Here is an 18,089-nt window from a genome sequence, read left to right as displayed (position 1 = left end):
CCCCACAGTCTAGATAGAATGGCCTGGCAGGCCAGATCTGGCCCGTGGGCCGTATTTTGCCTGCCCCCAACATAGTGTTACAAAGGGGGTACAGCTAGCTGTTAGTGACAAATCCAGTGTCAACAGGGATAACTGTGCACGTATGACTACCAAATTTACCACCATTCCCAAGGTGATTTTATAGTTCTTATGTTACCCATATCATCATTTTATTTAACATTTAAACAAATTAAAAATGAAGACCGACTACCGCCAGCTTTGACAGCTGTAGTATAAGCTGTCACATATAGTACGAGAGATTATTTGCTCAAAATAAAATAGAAAGAAAAAAAACAAACAACTTGTTTGCATCCTATCTTCGAGGCCCACAATTAGGCAAATCTAGAAGTTTCATAGATTGTAAGGGCTGGAGGCCCCCCTACACTAGGCAGGAAAGACAACTGAGGTCATGTGACCCCAGCAAGATGAACATCCAGTCTTCTCTTGAAGATCTCCAGAGTTATCTGTGGCTACCAAATGGCAGGCAGATTATAGCAAACAAAAAATCCAATGTCTAGTTTGACAAATCAAACTTTTTGTAAAGAGTTAAAGCAGCAATCTCAGAGATTTTCAGTAATACAAAAGGCACTAAATACCCCCAAGTTTAGAACAAGTTTTACACCCTAGATACTGGTTTACCATTGTATTACCCTATAATAGCATTATCTTTAAAGAATTAGTCCTGCCGTAGGAAAGTACTTAACTATACCTCTTTGTAACACTAGCTGTAACTGGAACTTCCATCATCTTCACATCATCAACATCTGTTACTAAATTAATAGGAACTCTCCCAAATGGGCCAACCTAAATATTTAAACAAATAGGAAATTATCAAGATGTGAAATATTAAACTTTCACAACATGTGAGGACCAAAGAAAGCAACATTAAATTTAAGCATTCAAAAAGTTTCCACCTGATTAGGCTTGTTTAACTGCTTTAAAGGATTGTGGCTACCAAAGACTGCATCAAGCTCTTGAGAGTTGTTCTCCCTAAAAACAAAAAACACACAAACTATAATTCTTGGCCACTGTTGAAGAAAGCCTTGAATAAAAAGAATAAGTGGTTACCCAAGAGAATGTCTGCTGAAATTCCCAGAAATGTCACCAGAATCACTTTTTTTCCTACTCCTGTAACTTCCGAGCATGGTTTGTAGTCCTGATTCTTGCGAGCCCGACACTGTAAGTAAGTAAATGAATGTGAATTATTCTGTGAATATCACATGATGCATTAAATTTCAAAATAATGCAACTCGGGTAATAGCCAAAGATGTGGACATGATCTTCACTATAAACTAGGTTTAATCACCTTGTATGGCAATGGAAGTTATTGCAGCATGCAGAATAGGCATCTAACCAGTTCTCTGAATACAAGTATAGTAAATTCTCTGTTACCTTGGGGATGCTGGATAAGGGGATTGCCGGTTATACAAAAATTCCAGTTATGTGAAAACACCCAGCAGGGGTTTTCAGATAACATGAAGGAGGGAGGGAAGGGTGGTGGCTGCACATGGAGTGTGGGTGGGCTAGCAGAGTAGTGGCAGTGCAGGATGGTGGCAGCCACCACCACATGCAAGCTTTCCCCCACCCAGCCCTCCACGTGCAGCTGGTCAGAAATTCCAAATCAATGGAATTTCCAGTTACTTAAATGCCAGATAGTGCAGATTTTACTGTACCTCCATTAGCCACTAGATTATGGAAGCACAAGCAAAAATATCTGCAGTAAGCAGACTACCACCCCAAGTGGAAAACTGAGTAGAGCTACAGACATGATGCTCGTATACCAGTGTGCCCATTTCCCCATTCACTCTGATGTGCACAGTAAAACTTTATAGGGTTACAGACACAGGAAACAAATTAAATTCATTTTTTATATTAGTTTGTGACCATTCCAATCTAGGTCTTACGGGGCTTAACTCCACAGTGCAGAGTACTGGTTATTTGATCCAGCTGTTTGGTTTGTACCATATGAAAATTACTGAAGTGAAAGACAAGTCTATAGGGAAGACTTTAATCCTGAACACTTAAGTTAGTAATAATTCCTATCTCTTCCAGTAAGAAGTTCTATAGTCAGGATCCAGACACCATAAACGTTTTGACATCCCAAATCTTCTCATAACTAACTGATACTTCCATTGTTCCAGCATAAAACAATCAGCAGTCATGATGCCTGAAAACGGACGAGCTCCCTTGTTACAGTTGTATGGCAGCGAGTATATAGGGGTAAAATAATTCCTCCGGATACACTTTTGATCCAGTTTTAGAGTGGTTTTTCAGGTACACAGGTCTGTATGTTCACCTTTTATAAAGATGTTCATACTTCTGGAGAAGCACTTCAAAAATGTGCTATATCTGCAGCCTCAGTATCATTGATGAATTCTATCCTCAAATCACCTGAGCTAGAAAAAAATACTATTCCCATGTCATGGATGGGAACAAGGAATGGAGAATTAGTGTGGATTAAGCAAGTTGTCCAAAGTTACGTAAGCCTAGCTGACTAAATTTGAGAACAGAACACAAATCTTAAATCTTAGTCCATCAGCTTATACAGATTTCCTTGCAACTCTATACCACTGTTGCATCACTAGAAAATAAAATGCATACACACACTCAGTAAGTTTAAAATACTCAAACTGCGCTGACCTGCAAAGTTCTCTTTCTCTTCATCTGAAAGCAGCTGCCGTTTTTGACAATACAAATTTTGCAAAGCAACTTCCAGCATCTCTGGTGGAACCGCACAGCATTCAACAGCTTTCTGAAGAAGCTGTTTGCACTTCTTTAAATTTCCTAGTAAAAACATCAGAAAATTACAAATTTAGTTAATAGGGATGAAAAGTTGTATTAAAAAGATAATGTTCTTAACTTGAAAAAATACTATTAAAGGCCCCTGACCCTCGTTACATCCATTTTAAAATTAAATTGTTTAATTGCACAATAAAATTTAGACCCAATACACAGGGAAAATAGTTATCCCAAAAAATTAGGCAATGAACCGTAAATTGTTGCTTGAAAAAAAAAAAATAATGTAGAAACCAGCTAATAAAAATGTCCCATCAAGCTTTAAATCTGAACATGTGGCATGCCGCATACAAAGTGATAGAGTTTGTCTCGATTCATCCTGATCTCCAGAAAGACACCAGGCCTACAATGCAGTCATCATCCCCACTCTCCTCTACAGTTGTGAATTGCAGATAACCTGTTATCATCAAGAGCCTGAAGAGGTATCACCAACATCTCTGGAAAATTCTCCATACCAAATGAGAAGATCGCTGCACAAACACCAGCATCCTTGCTGAAGTCAGCGTTACCAACATTGAGTTGGTAATCCTCAAACACCAATTTCACTGGACCAAATATTGTGAACAGATACCTAACTCTCAGCTCCCAAAACAAGAGCTCTACTCCCACCTGAGTAACTGCTGGAGATCTCGTAGTGGCCAAAAGAAACGCCACAAGGACACATTGAAGGCATACCTCAAGAACATGGATGCTGACATCAAGAGTTGGGAGGACCTGTCTTCCAAATGACCCCAGTGGCACTACAAACTCAAAGCGGCAGCCTGTTTTGAGCCAAAGCAACTTGCCCTCGAAGCAGAGAAAAGAGCAAAAGAAGGAAAAGGGGAGGAATTCCAGCCAGCAAAAAGACCTGCAACTTCTGCAGATGGATCTGTAGCTTAAGGATTGGACTCTTAAGGTCTCCTCAAGACCCATCAATGAGCTGTGATGGACAGCAATCTGGAATCAAAGGATTGCCGACAACAAGTGTGTTTGGCCAGGTCCTCCAGCATCCCAGAGTAGACTGCTCTTTCTCCACCACTCCACACTTCCTGCCAGGGAATTCTGCAATTCATGCTTTATTGCTGCTCCAGGGCTCAGTAACTGGTAACTCACTGCCCCTCCTTTCTTTCTTCAGACACCTTAAGTAGCCACCAGCACCTATGAAATCCGGAGTGTAAACAAACACATGCTTTACTTGTCTGACACAGGGGAAAAATGGGGTATTTGTTCAGAAACCTTGGGGGGGGGGGAGGGAAGGGAAACACACGCACACACACACACAGAAGCACCTCAAAGTCCCTAGAGAGTTTGACCCCTGCTGTTCCTACCTCTCACCCCAGTCTCCCCAGGACTGCACAAGGGTTGGGGGAGCAGCTCTTCCACCCAGGGGGAATCTAGCTGGCTTCTAGTTCCAAGAACAGTTGAAGGGATGGGATAACAGACAGTCCCTCCCAGCTGCACTCCAGCTCCCCTTGTGGGTAAGTGCTGGCAGAGCAAGTTCCCATGGTGCTTGTTTCTCCCTTTCTGAATAACTTAGCCTCTGAATATGAAGCAGGTCACACAGCACAAGTTTCCTTTGAGTGATACTGCCTTTTGCTTGATGGAAGTAATGTTTGCCAGGGCTCTTAGTCTTACAAATGCAAGCTTACATTATTCTTGAAAATAAGACCCAAACCATTACTGAACATGTGTTCTCCGACTAGCAGTAGTAGGCACAGACTGTCCACCTACTTTATGGATATATATCCACCTGATATGCATAAGGCAGTGAATTACGACAGGAGGGGAAGACAGAGATAGTGTGGTAGGCCAGTAGGGGGCGCTCCTGCATTGAGCCACCCACCTCCCTGCGCCCGACCACCTTCCAGGCTCTGAATGCCTCCCTAGGAGCGCCTTATGCTCGGCCGACCCCTCTCCCGGAGCACACTCACTAGTCTGGGGGTAACGTAGCCGCCACTACCCCGAGAAGGGACTGTCTCGGCCCTGTGTCCTCAGGGAAACACAGGCCTAATAGTCCGACAGGTACTCAACCCAGTACAGGCACTTGGGGCACTTCCCCAAGTCAGGGGGCAAAAAGTAAAGTCTCCCTCAGTCCGCAGACCTAAGGGGTCTCTTAGGCATAATTTAGACCCACCCCTCAATAAGTCTCCCACACCAGTCAAAAAGGAGAACTTTATTGATTACAAGGGTAATCAAGGGTACAGGATTGAGCAATATCTTAGGAATCCTAAAGAGCCAACAGTGTGGCTGAGGTAGCCTTTTGATCACACATCTGTGTTACTGCCAGCTAAATATCTAAACAGATTGAGTAGCTTACTCACAAGCATCTTCCAGAGGCTGGTTGAGTGTTTCCCCTCTGGAGTCTTGGGGTGAGAGAGAGAGAGCTAGGTTCAGATGGTAAGGCTTCTCTGTCTCCCCTGCTTTTCTGCTGCTTCACCTCATGGCCAAAGAGAGAGAGCCTCCTTCCCCCCGTAACCTATATAGCCCCTGTGACCTCATTCACCTGGTCCAGTGAAGGTCAGCCCCAGTTGGCTGTCAGCTAACCAATTTGAAATGCATCACCTGTTACCAGGCAGATTCCAGCTCCCCAGGTAGATGCCCCTCACCCAGGTGGCTGATGCCAGTCACATAGACAGAGGGAGCAGGTTTCCCCCCCTCCCTCAGGAAAGCAGTCAGCTCAGGTTACCTAAAGAGACAGGCTGAGGTGTGACTCCTCTGTGCTGGCCCATCTTAATCTCATTGTCACAGGGCAGAGAATTTGGGGAGAAACCAAGGTGGCTTTCTGCCACAGATAGTTCACTATGTTAGTTTTAAGTCAGCCAGACGGCTGGGCAGATATGCACCTTTATATAGGCTAAGCAAATGAGTGTAAAAAAATGGCAACCACATTTGCACAAAAAACAGTTCACTGTACATAATGGGTTTATGCATCATCATCCTAAAAATGTTAGTTCTTCTGACAGAACTACAAAGGAACACATTATTCACTAGATGCAAATTTTAACAAATTACAATTAAAAAAAAGTTATCCATAAAACTGTGGAGCCAAAAAAGTTAACACTAAACAATTGTGGCTTAAAAGCAAACTGGGTAATGAATAATAATAATAAAAACAAAAAACAACAAATAGTGCAGGTCAGCAATCTTGACAGAAAACACCCAAGAAACAGACGGAATTAGAAAAAAAAGAATATTCCTTCATTAAAGAGGGGAAAAGTATGTTCTGCATACTAATTGTCACCTGTAATGAGAGATTGACATATTATGGTACTCCCTTAAAACCACTAGTTTTTAAAACTCAATTGAGAGACAGAGGCCCTGCCAGTCTTCACCTTTTTTATACAACCAAATGTGTTCAAAGTAAAGCGCTCGTCAACTTTATCTCCAATCACAAGTTTGCATTCTGAGAGCAAAACTATTCCAGAATAGACCAATCCTAAATAGGCTGAGGTCTTACAGGCAGGCTTTCTTGCTTCATAGCTCTGGGGCATGCCCATGCTTTGAATTAGAAAAAGATCCTACGGGGAAAACATCATAATGCAATTTATGATTGTATCACACTGTAGGTGCACAACAGGGCCAAATTTAGGCTGAACCCAACTGTCCAGTATTGTTAACTTCTGAATTCTCAACTTTGCAGCCTTTTTAAACCCAGTTACTGTTTATGCTGGTTAAGTGACTAGGGCAATACTTCCAGATGTCTAGTACTGGTAGAAAGATTCAAAAAAAGAACTGAGAAGCTGTTGGAGTAATGAACTTGTTCAAAAACAAGGCATTAGCTCTCCACCTCTCTACCTGCAACTTCTGGGAAGAATGATCTAGTTGCATGCATGCAGGAGAAGAAGTGAAGAGCCAGCCTCTAGGGGCCACTACTACTATGCAAGAGTCATAGTCAAAGACAAGAGGCTTTTTCTCCAGAAGCAGGGACATCTAGAAGACAGTTGGGCAGTACCTCTCAAGAACCAGAGAACTGAAGTTGCAAGGAAACTTTAAATGAAGACTGGAAAAGGGGACCAGACAAGGGATAAGGAAGCAAAAATCAGGACAGATTAACAGAAATTGTTGATTAACAGTACTAAATATTGCTAAACACACAATTAAAAGTGAAGGTACTAAGAAGGTATTTATCTTCTGCTACTGCCCAAAGAACTATATTTGATCATTAAAAGGACAGGCAATCAAGACTACGGGGTACTTCACAATGAAAATGTTGAAAACTCCTGCTCTAGCTAACCTACTAAATTTATAGCAAATATTAAAAAGCAACTTTCAAAGCCATCTCAACTTCTGGTTGTCTAGTGAAAGAGGGGTTGTGATGGCCTGGAACAGTGGTTCTAAGCCTCATTTGACTTGAGGCATCCCTTGAAAAAATGCTAGCCTAGTTTACAAGCATGTTTTTTCCCTCTACAGAAAAACAGAGCAAGTCTGTTGTAGAGAACTCAGCAAGACTACAACTGATCAGAAAGTTTGACACTATGGATTTTTATTTGAAATCTCTGGTTGATCTTGTGAATAATGTTTGCACAGTACTAACATTGCATGGGACCCTTGAAAAGATCTCAAGGAACCCCAAGGTACCTAGCTGAGAATCACTGCCCTAGAAAGTAGGGGTTTGCAGGTTGCTTCATCTAAAGATGAAACTACTTCTCTATACTGATAGAAAAACTACATACAAAAATCCCCAATCATTTAAAATACAGCAATCAGTTTCTACATTAAAAAAACCCAGAAACAAATGAAAAAACCCCCAAAGCTTGAGACTGGAAGTTCTCAGACTTCTAGATGGCAAAGCAGGAATATTCTACCACCTCATCTCATGTAGGAAGCTGTTCTAAAGAATGTTGCTAGATCTGCCTTTCTAGTATCTTGAAGGAAAAAAGCTTTAGTAGTAGTTCTTAACTGTACTGTATTCAATAGAAAGCATTTTTGAGATGATATGTAATTTTGTTTGTAGTAGGTAGACAGCATTACCCACTTCCTTTTAGATCAATAAGAAGAATACATTTTTTAACTATTTTTTAAATCATTAGCCATTACTAGGGACCACTGGAATTCACACTGGAAGTGGGCTGCGTGGCTCCTTTAATCCTGCAGCTTCCCCTACACACCTCCCCCACCCTGCCCTGCAGCTGATTGGTAGAGAAGCCCCACTGACCCCACCACTTACTGCTCGCCCATGGTCAGCAGGGAGATGAAAAGCACTGTTTTAAATGCACTGCAGTTTTTGTCTCCTGCTCAGCCAGCAGCAAACGGTGGGACCACTGGGGCTTCCACCAAAGTCAGCAGCAGGAGACAAAGCCACAGCATATTTAAAACTGCAGTTTTCATTTCTCTGCTATTCGGGGTGAGCAGCAAGGCCCTGCTGCCAATCAACTGCGGGGGAGGAGGAGAGGTGGAGGCAGCAGCATGCAGAGGAAACTGCAAGATTAGAGGAGTCACCACACAGCACACTTCTGGCACAAATTCCAGCTGTCCTTAGCTATTACTGCCTTAACTACCCCTTTACTTGAACAGTATATAGTAATTTTATCCTCATTTAAAAGAAGGCAAAATAAAGTTTGACAACATGGGGGGGGCTTTGACATACCTTGTGACAGTTCAAACTGTGCAAAAGCCACATGGACAAAAGCAAATTTCTTACAGTTCAATCTGGCAAGATGAAACTGGTCCCGTGCCTCATCTGGGTCTTGAAGACTGTAAAATAATTGAGGAGATAAAAACAGCAAATTTAAAGTGAGAGGGTAAAAAGAGAACAAAATAGAGGCCTGGTGACCCACCCATTACCAAAAAAATACCCTCTCCTCCTTATTACTGAATATAAGTGGTTCTCTCTCTGTCCCTGGCTGAGTGTACCAGCCACAGTGCCAAATCACAGGCAAAAAAATAATAGAAAAGGCTTACAAGGTAGTCGAGTCAAACAGCTGAAACATACGAATACCTGTCAGTATTTTGACAAAATAAAAGACTTCATAAAAGTAATTGCATGGCTCCAACATATTTCATGAATTTGCCTCAAGAAATTAGCACTATGGAGCACCAGGACAGCATACAGTAAAATCGATTAAGAACTCAATGCCATACCTACAAAGGAGCATTTGACAATGTCAAATCATTATTAAAGGGTGTAGTTCTACAGGTATTAAATTTAGGCCTGATTTAATATTTTCAGTTTTCTAGAAACAAACATAAGATCACTGTTAATGACAAATAAAGTGGCAGTGGTGAGGACAAGGCAGTCAGAAAAAGGGACTGAATCTGGGAAGCAGTGACCCTGAAAAGGCTTTAATAGTCATATTGCACAAGCGACTAAACTTACTTTAAGAACAAGGAACACTGTGGCTAAGAGAAGGAGGGAAGTTATTTTACTGTTCTAATGCCACAGGCAGAAGTAAAATACAGCTGTATCCCCCTTATAAAAAGGATGTTTGAAAAAAAAAAAAACAAAAAACAAAAAACTGAGACACATACCTACAAGAGCTAGAACCTTGAGGGCTAAGCAAGCACTAAAGCTTTTTTTTGTTTATTTACACTATCTCAATAGGTCATACCATTGACTAAGTAACTAGTTTTCACTGTGATTATTCTAGTATTGATAGAACCAATAACAGTATCACTTAAAAAGCAGCATACAGGTAGTCCTCAGACTTACGATCCAATTGGTTCCTGTGTCTTAAGTCAAAACATTGTTCCTATGAGAAAATTGGTTCCAAGTTACAATGTTATAAATAGGGGATTGGTTCCTTTACCACACTGGACACAGCTTATTCAAGCTGGCAAACCTGTTGTGGTGGGGGGAGGGAGGGGAAGATCAATACCCCCACAGCAAGGGAGGGATTCGGGCTGGGGCTAGGAGGATGGCTGGGGAAAGGGCTGCCCAGCTGGGGTAGGGGGGCACAGGGAGGGAGTGAGCAGCTCCCACCACTGCAGGCTGCCAGTCCGGGAGTTGCTCATCTGGCAACTTATCCAGTGGCTCTCACCACTGCTCCCACCACTGGTCTGGGAGGGTGTGTGGGGGGGGGGGTGGCGCCACGTGCCCCAGATATATGCGGGGCTGGGGCCGCACTCTGTTCAAGTAGCAGAAGGCGCTGGGAGTAGCTGTGCTGCTCGCCCAACCAGGGTGGGGCAGAGCTGCTGCACTGCCTATGGACAAGCGGTGCGCAGCAGCCGGAGCCACCCTCGCCTCCCCACACCTCCTGGATGAGCCACGGCTTCACCCCACCCTGGCTGGGTAAATGGCAGCAGCAGCACAGCACCGGGGGGGAGGGAAGGAGTGTGCCCCCAGATCACGGTGGGGGCTATGGAAGGGCTGCAAAAACCACCTTAAAATTCCCCACAGCCCCCGCCGCTTGCCTGGAGCACAACGCAATGCAGCCCCAGCCCTACACATCTGGGGGCACACCCTCCCCTATGCCCTGCTGTGATTTGCCCAGCCAGGGCAGGGCAGCTCTGGCTGCTGCGTACCACTTGTCTGGAGGCAGAGCAGCAGCTCTGCCCCACCCCAGCCAGGCAAGTGGCAAGAGGGCACAGCCTCCACTCCCAGCACCTGCTTTCTGCTGCTGGCCTGGATTGGAGCCCAGCAAAGCTCTAGCCCCATGCCCTCCCAGACTGGCAGCATGCAGTGGTGAGAGCCCCAACTTATCATCCCACCCCCTCTGTCCAGCAGGCAGCCGCTGTCCCAGCCCCAACCTCAGTCCTCACTGCAGGGGTGTTGATCTGCCCCTCCACAAAAGACTTACCAGCTGGAAGCAGTTGTGTCCAGCGTTGTAAAGTCAAAACCCCATCAGAACCTCAAAACAGTATCATCATTTACAAAAGTCGTAAGTGCCGTTTGTCATAACCTGAACAGTCATAAGTCAAGGACTGCCTGTATAAGTTTGCATGCTTTTTTAACAGCGTAAATGAAACAAAGACTCATTAACTTTCGCCCTGTTTTGTTAAGGGTTAAATGCAACAGGGATGCAGGCAGGAGCCCTGTTACTAAGGCAAAGTCAGGCAAGATTGACCTAATAATGCACCCTGCCACGAGGAGGAAATTACACATCGGAGACAGGTTTTGCCCACCAAAACCTGCATAAAAGCCAGCAGTGGGGCATTTATTTGTTGTCTTTAGGCACAAGAGGATGGACAAAGGGGTTACTGAGACAGAGAGAGAAAACAAAGGAGACTGACCTGCAACCTAGGACGCCGTGAGCGCGGGACTTCAGAAGACATGACAGGTCAGACATAAGGCAGATCACTTCTGAGAATCACAGCTGCACCAGTGAGTGCGGGGAAGTACTGAGGCATCATGAAGCCGCTCTGCCGGGAGCCATGGGAAAGAGATGGCATCTCTCAAACAATACGCGAGTGGTAGGAGCTAATCCAAGTCCCTGATTCCATTAGAACAACGACGCCACCGGAAACAATGAGACAGACTGTGAGGGAGCAGCACGGGGTCACTCCCAGCCCAAGGCGCACGCAAAGAGAGGTGCGGAGAATGTGCCCTGCTAATGAGGCAATTGGTGGCAAAAACTGTACCAATTACAAAGCATCTTTTAAGGTATCCAGTGCAGAGTTTCCTCATCTGCAGCTTGGGCTTCCCTCGCCAATGAAGTAATTGGTGAGACTACTGTTACTGTACCTTTTTATTTTGGAAAATAAATTAACACCATAAGCACATAACACCTGAGTGGCATTTATCAATCCCAGACATCAAAAGATCACTGATTTCCTTTCTCTTCTTTCTAATCCAAGTTGGGGCAGGCAAGTACAGAAGAGAGATGAAGCTAAGATTGCCCAACCCACTCACAGTTCAAGTACAGCAACTTAGCTCACTCCCTGCATCCCTCTTCATAGGAACAGGTAGACAGAATTGTTCTCACAGAACTGCTTACCTACACTCCTAAGCAGGAACTCCACCTCTCCTTTCAGAGTACTTGAAAGTTAGGCTAGTCCACAGCTTAAATACCTTGATAAGAAAAAACACACCCAATGCTAGATTACTCTAATCTAGCAAAGAAAAGGAAAGCAAAACAACTGACAGCTGAAAACATTTTCACCAAAAATACCCCAGAATTTTGCACTCAATCAATTATAGATGAGTAATATAGCTAAATTAAATGTACTTATATTGTAAGTAGCAATCATATTGCTTTGGAAGGGCTTCTTTGAGGCAACTTTGCTGGACTTTTTGAAGGGTTCTTGGCTGAAGTCTTCTCAGGAGTCTTGTCTGCTTTCTTAAAAAAAGTGTACAAGGAAGTTTGGACAGATGTTCTCCAGAGAGATGGGAGACACAGCAAACTTGTTTGCTGGTGTGGCATCAAGCATTTTAGAGTTGAAACCGACATCAGAAAGTTGAAACAGGGTGTCAATTTAAAAACATTGTAAGTTGAGGAATGCCTGTAATTAACCTATGAAATAAACCACTAAAAGGATAAAATGGAATTGCCATCTTTCAAAGTCTTCAAAATCAAGAATAAGTGCTTCTAGAAAATATACTACAGTTCAGCACAAGGTACTATGAATTTCATGCCAGACCATGGTATGTCATTGTTGCTGTTCATCCTTCGAATTCAAAGATAACCATGACATCACTGGCTGGTTTGGTTTCTGTGAGCATGTGAGTAGCTTACCAGGTCAACTTGGGCTTTGAACCATCTGTAGCACACTGGGCAAGAGATGCCATTTTGGGTTACCTGATCAACAGCAGACATGCTGCTGATGCGAGATTTACTCTGTTTGCATTTCTGCTGCCTCAGCATCTCTGTTCTGCTCAGACTATAGCTCCAGTATGGATGACATTGTTCATGATTGTTCCACCTGACAAAGCATTTTCCCAAGACCTCAGGTCAATGTTGAAATGTTTCAAGGATGACTCAAGGGAATCCTTGAAATGTTTCTTCTGGCCTTCCTGGGAGCACTATCCCTCCTTTAGCTCACCACAGAAGAACTTCTTTGGCAGTTGCTCATTAACATGGTAGTAACATGGTCTGCCCATCTCATCTGTGATTTCATCAACAGAGTGAGGATTCTTGAAATGCCTGCCTGCATGAGAACCTTGGTGTTTCAGGCCTTGTCTTACCATTTTATCTTCGTTAGTCTTCTCAGACAGCCCATGGGAAAGTGGTTCCATTTCATAGCATGGTGTCTGTACACCGTCCAGGTTTCACATGCATACATCAGGATTAGCAACACAATGGCAGTTTTGTTTGCTGACTGATGCCTCTGCACTCCCACACATTTGTACATAGTTTGCCAAAGGCTACACTTCCTCTGGCAATTCTGACACTGGTTTCAATGGGAACTGCACGACAATACTGCCAAGATAGGTGAACTTGTCCACTGCCTGGAGGGTTTGGCCATTAACTGTGATAGTAGGTTCCATGCAAGGCTTTCCTGGTGCATCACTTCAGTCTTCTTAGTGTTGATTGAAACCAAAGTTGTCACAAGCTGAAGAGAAACGGATCGTACTCTGCTGAGCATCAGACTGGCATTTGGCATTCAGGAAACAGTCACCTGCAAGCAAAAGATGACAAACAGGCACTTCTTGTAATTGTGTCTTTGCCTGTAGTCTCCTCAAATTCAAGAGCTTGCCATCAGTCTGGTATCTGAGGTTAATCCCAGTGTCAGTCACGAGAAGCATCTATAAGCATGGCAGAGAACATCATACGGAAGAGGGTTGGGGCCAACACCCCACTCTGCGACTCCACTGGTGACTGGGAATGGTTCAGATGACTTGCCATCATCTACAACATGAGTGAGCATGCAATCATAGAATTGCTAAACCATTGCAATGAATTTCTCCAGGCAACCAAGTTTTGCCAAGATCTTCCAAAGTCCCTCCCAATTGACCATATCGGATGTTTTTGTCAAGCCAGTGAAAGTCATATACAGGTTGGAGTTCTGTTCCTCGGCATTTCTCCTGAACTTGAGAAGCTGAAAATATCATGCCTGTGGTCCCACATCCTTTCCTGAAGCCACAAAGACTCTCAGGCAGGAATCCTTGTTCCATGTGATACACAAGATGATTCAGAAGAATTCTGGCAAGGATTTACCAGCAACTGACAGCAAGAAGATGCCCCAATGGTTGTTGCAGAATTGTCTATTGCTTTTCTGCTTGTACAAGTGGAAAGGGGATGCTTCTTTGTATCCCAGGGTATAGTTCCTCCTGTCCACATTGACTGGAAGAGCAGAATCAGTTTCAGAGCCATGTGGGAGCTTCTGGCCTCATGGATCTCTGCTGGTACAGCATCTGCTCCATGTGCCTTACCATTTGACAGCAGGTTAATTGCTTTCATACTCTCAGTCAGTGTTGAAAAATCATTAAGAGATGTTAATGTCTACTTGGGACAGTTAAATCAATTGCCTCCTCACTAATAAGTGATTGTTGATTGAAGATGTTGTTGAAGTGTTCTGCCCATCTTTGCAGCATTTTTCCTTTGTCAATGAAGCTGTGTTTTTGGTTGTAGCTGCGTTAGGCTACAACCAAACAGGTTGTTGGCTACAGGTTCCTTCCCTGGAACCTACACAGAAAATCCTCAAACAATTGCAACCCATATTAGAAGACCAGATTCTTAAAAAGAGATCATTCCAGAACCACCCATCCTAGCTTCAAACAAGCACCAAACCTCACTAATTCCATCACCAGAAGCAAACTCCCTATGACCCAAACCACACCAAATGGATCCAGACCATGCCAGGACAAGAAATGCAAGACCTGCCAACACATTTCCACCACCCTCACTATCATTTTTCCCCACAACAGAACCATCACCATGCCTGGATCTTACAGCTGCTCCTCCAGAAAATGTTATGTAATCTCATTCAATACACCAAATGCCCTGATGAAAAATGTGTTGAAGAAACTAAACAACAACTATGCACCAAAATGAATGCACACCAAAAATCTATTAAAGACAAGAATACCCAACTACTTGTGGAGGCACACTTCTCACAGGACAAATCACTCCCTATCCAATTTCTCAGTTCTAATCTTCAAAGGGAACTTACCAAATACCTTCTGTAGGTGAGCCTATGAACTTCACTTCATAAATCTACTGGATACAAAAAAAAAATCATGGACTTAAGATAGACATTGTTTTTATGACACATTACAACCTGCCTGACATCTGTTTCAACCTGATGTTTTATATTCTTCTTCCCCCAGCTTTTCTCCCCTCCCCTCTTCTACTTTGCCCTTTCTGATTTCCTACCATTTCCTTCTTCACTTAGAGCCTCCTTCTCACCTCTGTAACGTTTCCCTTTGGCATCCCCCCCTTTACTTTTTGTTCCTCCTTTCTACCAGTTTATATTTTCACTACCTCCTCTCACACTGAGCTTATCTCCAACCATTTTGTCACTGACAGCCTCTTTATCACCTTGTATTCTGTCACTGTAATGTCTCCCCTGAGCCTTTTATTCCCCTGCTCTCTTCCCCCTCACCTCTCTGCTTTACCTTTTGTCATTCTAATTTCTATCTATTTACATTCTAACTGACATCCTGCCACACTTTTAGCTTCTCTTATTTCTTGGAGTCTCAGAACAGTGGAGACTCCCCATGCCTGAAGAAGGGTGACTGCACCCAAAAGCTTGCTAAGAACTTTTTTCCAACTACTCAGTTGGTCTAATAAAAGATATCACATCTACTCAAAGAACGTTGCCTGCCTTTGTCAGTGAACAGTGTGGTGCCATCAGCACTCAATACTGCAGCGCAGGGCCAGACTGTTGACTAGAGTAGATGGCTATACCTGGCTCTCTCTAGAAAGACCTCTCCAATGGATCAGGTGGCCAAGCAGATATGCTCATTTACCCAGCTGTGAAGGCAGATGGCAAGACCTATATGGACAGCGCAGGGCATCAGTTCAGGTGCAGCAGGACCTGATGGCCATCACTGCACCCAGACCATTCTCCAGAGGTCTCAACACTCTCATGCCACTGGATTCAGAGAGGTGGAGAGAGCAAGGGCAGCTCTGCTCTACTTTTCCACACCTGAATTCAACTCACCTGCATGTCATGATATCATCTATGTCCCCCATAGATACACTCAAGTTCTGTGGCAATCTGGATACACTGAAAGTTGTAGCTGCAGCCTTGTACACAAGCAGCTCAGGGCAGGAGGTTGCTTTTCACTGGACTGAAGCAGCAGTGGTATTCAGCAGTCCCCTGGGTGACTGAGAAGTCCTATTTAGGATCACACCATTCACCTCCGTAGCATAAGGAAGGGGCTAGAAAAGGTTCCCTAAACATTGTTTGCTTCACCTTAACCCTGGTCAGCATAGGATGGCTGATGGGGATCCCACTACAGCACTGGGGGGGAAAGGGGGAATGGAAATGAGACTAAGACAAAAAAGACAAAGGTGATACCACTCACTATTGGTGCTTGGAATGTGAACAGACTAATGGACTGTACAAATAGCAGATAGACCAGAGAGAAGAAGAACAGCTCTAGTTAGTAGAGAACTGACCAGATTCAACATTCAGACAGTGGCCCAGAGTGAAACTAACCTAGCCGAAGAAAGACAACTCATTAAAAAAGAAGCTGGCTACACCTTTAGCAGCCTTAGTAAAGAGCAATGTGAAGCTGGTGTTGGGTTTGCCGTCAAAACACAGCTAGTCAGCAAGCCTACAAATCACCCAAGGGGAGTAGATTACAGACTTATGCTAATGAGATGCACAACTATCAGCAGTGTCTATGTTCCCACCATGAACAACCAAGATGTGATTAAAGGACAAATTTTATGAAGACATGGAGCCCTTCAATTGCAGAAGCGCCAAAGGAAGACAAGCTCATCATCTTTGGTGACTTTAATGCTAGAGTTGGTACAGATTACCAGACATGGCCAGGCATCATCGGAAAAATGGCCTTGGGAAATGCAACAGCAATGGGCTTCTCCTGCTGAGGAAGTGTCTTGAACTTGATCTCATCATCAATACAGTCTTCTGCCTGTCCCAAACCACAACAAGATGTCTTGAATGCATCCACATTCCAAGCATTGGCATCTCACTGATTACATCATTGTCAGAAGAGACAGACAGGATATCATTGTGACAAAGGCCATGAGAAGTGCAGAATGCTGTACTGACCACAGGCTCAGTCTCCAAGCTGAATATCCAGATACATCTTAGTAGACATCCACAAGGCAAAAAAAGCACCCAAACAGTTTAATATCTCCAAATTGAAACAGGAGAATGTGAAACAGGCATTTGCTGAAGAACTGTGCAGCCAACTAGTAACAATTGATGTAAACTCCAATAACATCGAGGAGATTGGGCATCCTTCAGAGACTCTGTGTACTCAGGTGGTTTTCTGTTCCATCCTACCAGTGAGCAGATGTGGAAGATGGCATGCAACGTGCATCACAGAAACCAACTGGCGGCTTTGGGAATGGTGTCTTGAGGCAGGCTTTGGCTTCCGACAACGAGAGGCACATCAAAACAAAAGACATGCTCAGATGGGATGGGCTCCACCTTTCCTCTAAAAGGTAAGCATGTGTTCTCTTCTAGGTTGGCATATCTCCTCCAGCAGGCTTTAAAACTAGGCTCACTGGGGGAAGGGGAAGACAAGGGCAGAGGAAATGTCGGACTGCCAGACCAAGTAACCCCCACAAGTACAGCCCAGCCTACGTCGATGAGTGGAACATATACACAGGTAAGAAACAGGGGCCAGGGCAATGCTGCAATTAGGGGGCCAGTGCACACATCCAGAAGCAGCCTTAAACGCCTCTACACAAACGCTCGTAGTATGGGAAACAAGAAGGAGGATCTTACCCTCCTGATAGTGGACACCAACCCGAACATAGTGGGGATCGCTGAAAAGTGGTGGGACCCAATGCATGATTGTGCCGTGAATGTCACGAGCTATAGGCTGTACAGGAGGGACAGGAAAGGAAGGAAAGGTGGGGGCGTGGCACTCAATATTAAGGAGGAATACACATCCTCATCAATTAGCAAAGAATCAGACGAGGGGCATTCTGAACTGCTCTGGGTTAGAATACAAGGTAGTTGAGGGGAAAGAGACCTAACGGTAGGGGTCTACTAAAGACCTCCCAACCAAAGGGAAGAGCTAGACCAGGAATTCTTGGTCAGTCAGCTCGCAGAAGTAGTGAAATCAAAGGATGTGGTGGTCATGGGGAACCTGAACTTTCCAGACGTGCTGGGAAAGAGCAGTCAGCCAGGTCTGACTGCTCACTTAGGTTCCTAGCCAGAATGCAGGACCTCCATCTAACCCAGGAGGTGCACAGCCCCACCAGGGGAGACAACTTGTTGCACCTGCTGCTGGCCACGGGTGACGACCTGGT

General features: G+C 44.2%; 1 protein-coding gene across 1 annotated transcript in view; it reads right to left on the bottom strand.

The window, feature by feature from the left end:
- Positions 1 to 18,089, bottom strand: part of TTK (TTK protein kinase) — a 68,343-nt gene that overhangs the window by 33,944 nt on the left and 16,310 nt on the right. Inside the window, exons 3-8 of the mRNA XM_019538163.1 lie at positions 8,716 to 8,752; positions 8,402 to 8,508; positions 2,680 to 2,823; positions 1,108 to 1,216; positions 954 to 1,029; positions 749 to 843 (exon numbers count right to left, since the gene is read on the bottom strand). Of these exons, the coding sequence (XP_019393708.1) occupies positions 749 to 843; positions 954 to 1,029; positions 1,108 to 1,216; positions 2,680 to 2,823; positions 8,402 to 8,508; positions 8,716 to 8,752 (568 nt within the window). The remainder of the gene's footprint in view (positions 1 to 748; positions 844 to 953; positions 1,030 to 1,107; positions 1,217 to 2,679; positions 2,824 to 8,401; positions 8,509 to 8,715; positions 8,753 to 18,089) is intronic.

This window comes from Crocodylus porosus, unplaced genomic scaffold (assembly GCF_001723895.1).
Source record: "Crocodylus porosus isolate Cpor-Errol unplaced genomic scaffold, CroPor_comp1, whole genome shotgun sequence".
Classification (NCBI taxonomy): Eukaryota; Metazoa; Chordata; order Crocodylia; family Crocodylidae; genus Crocodylus; species Crocodylus porosus.
This window is presented reverse-complemented; position numbering and strand designations above follow the sequence as displayed.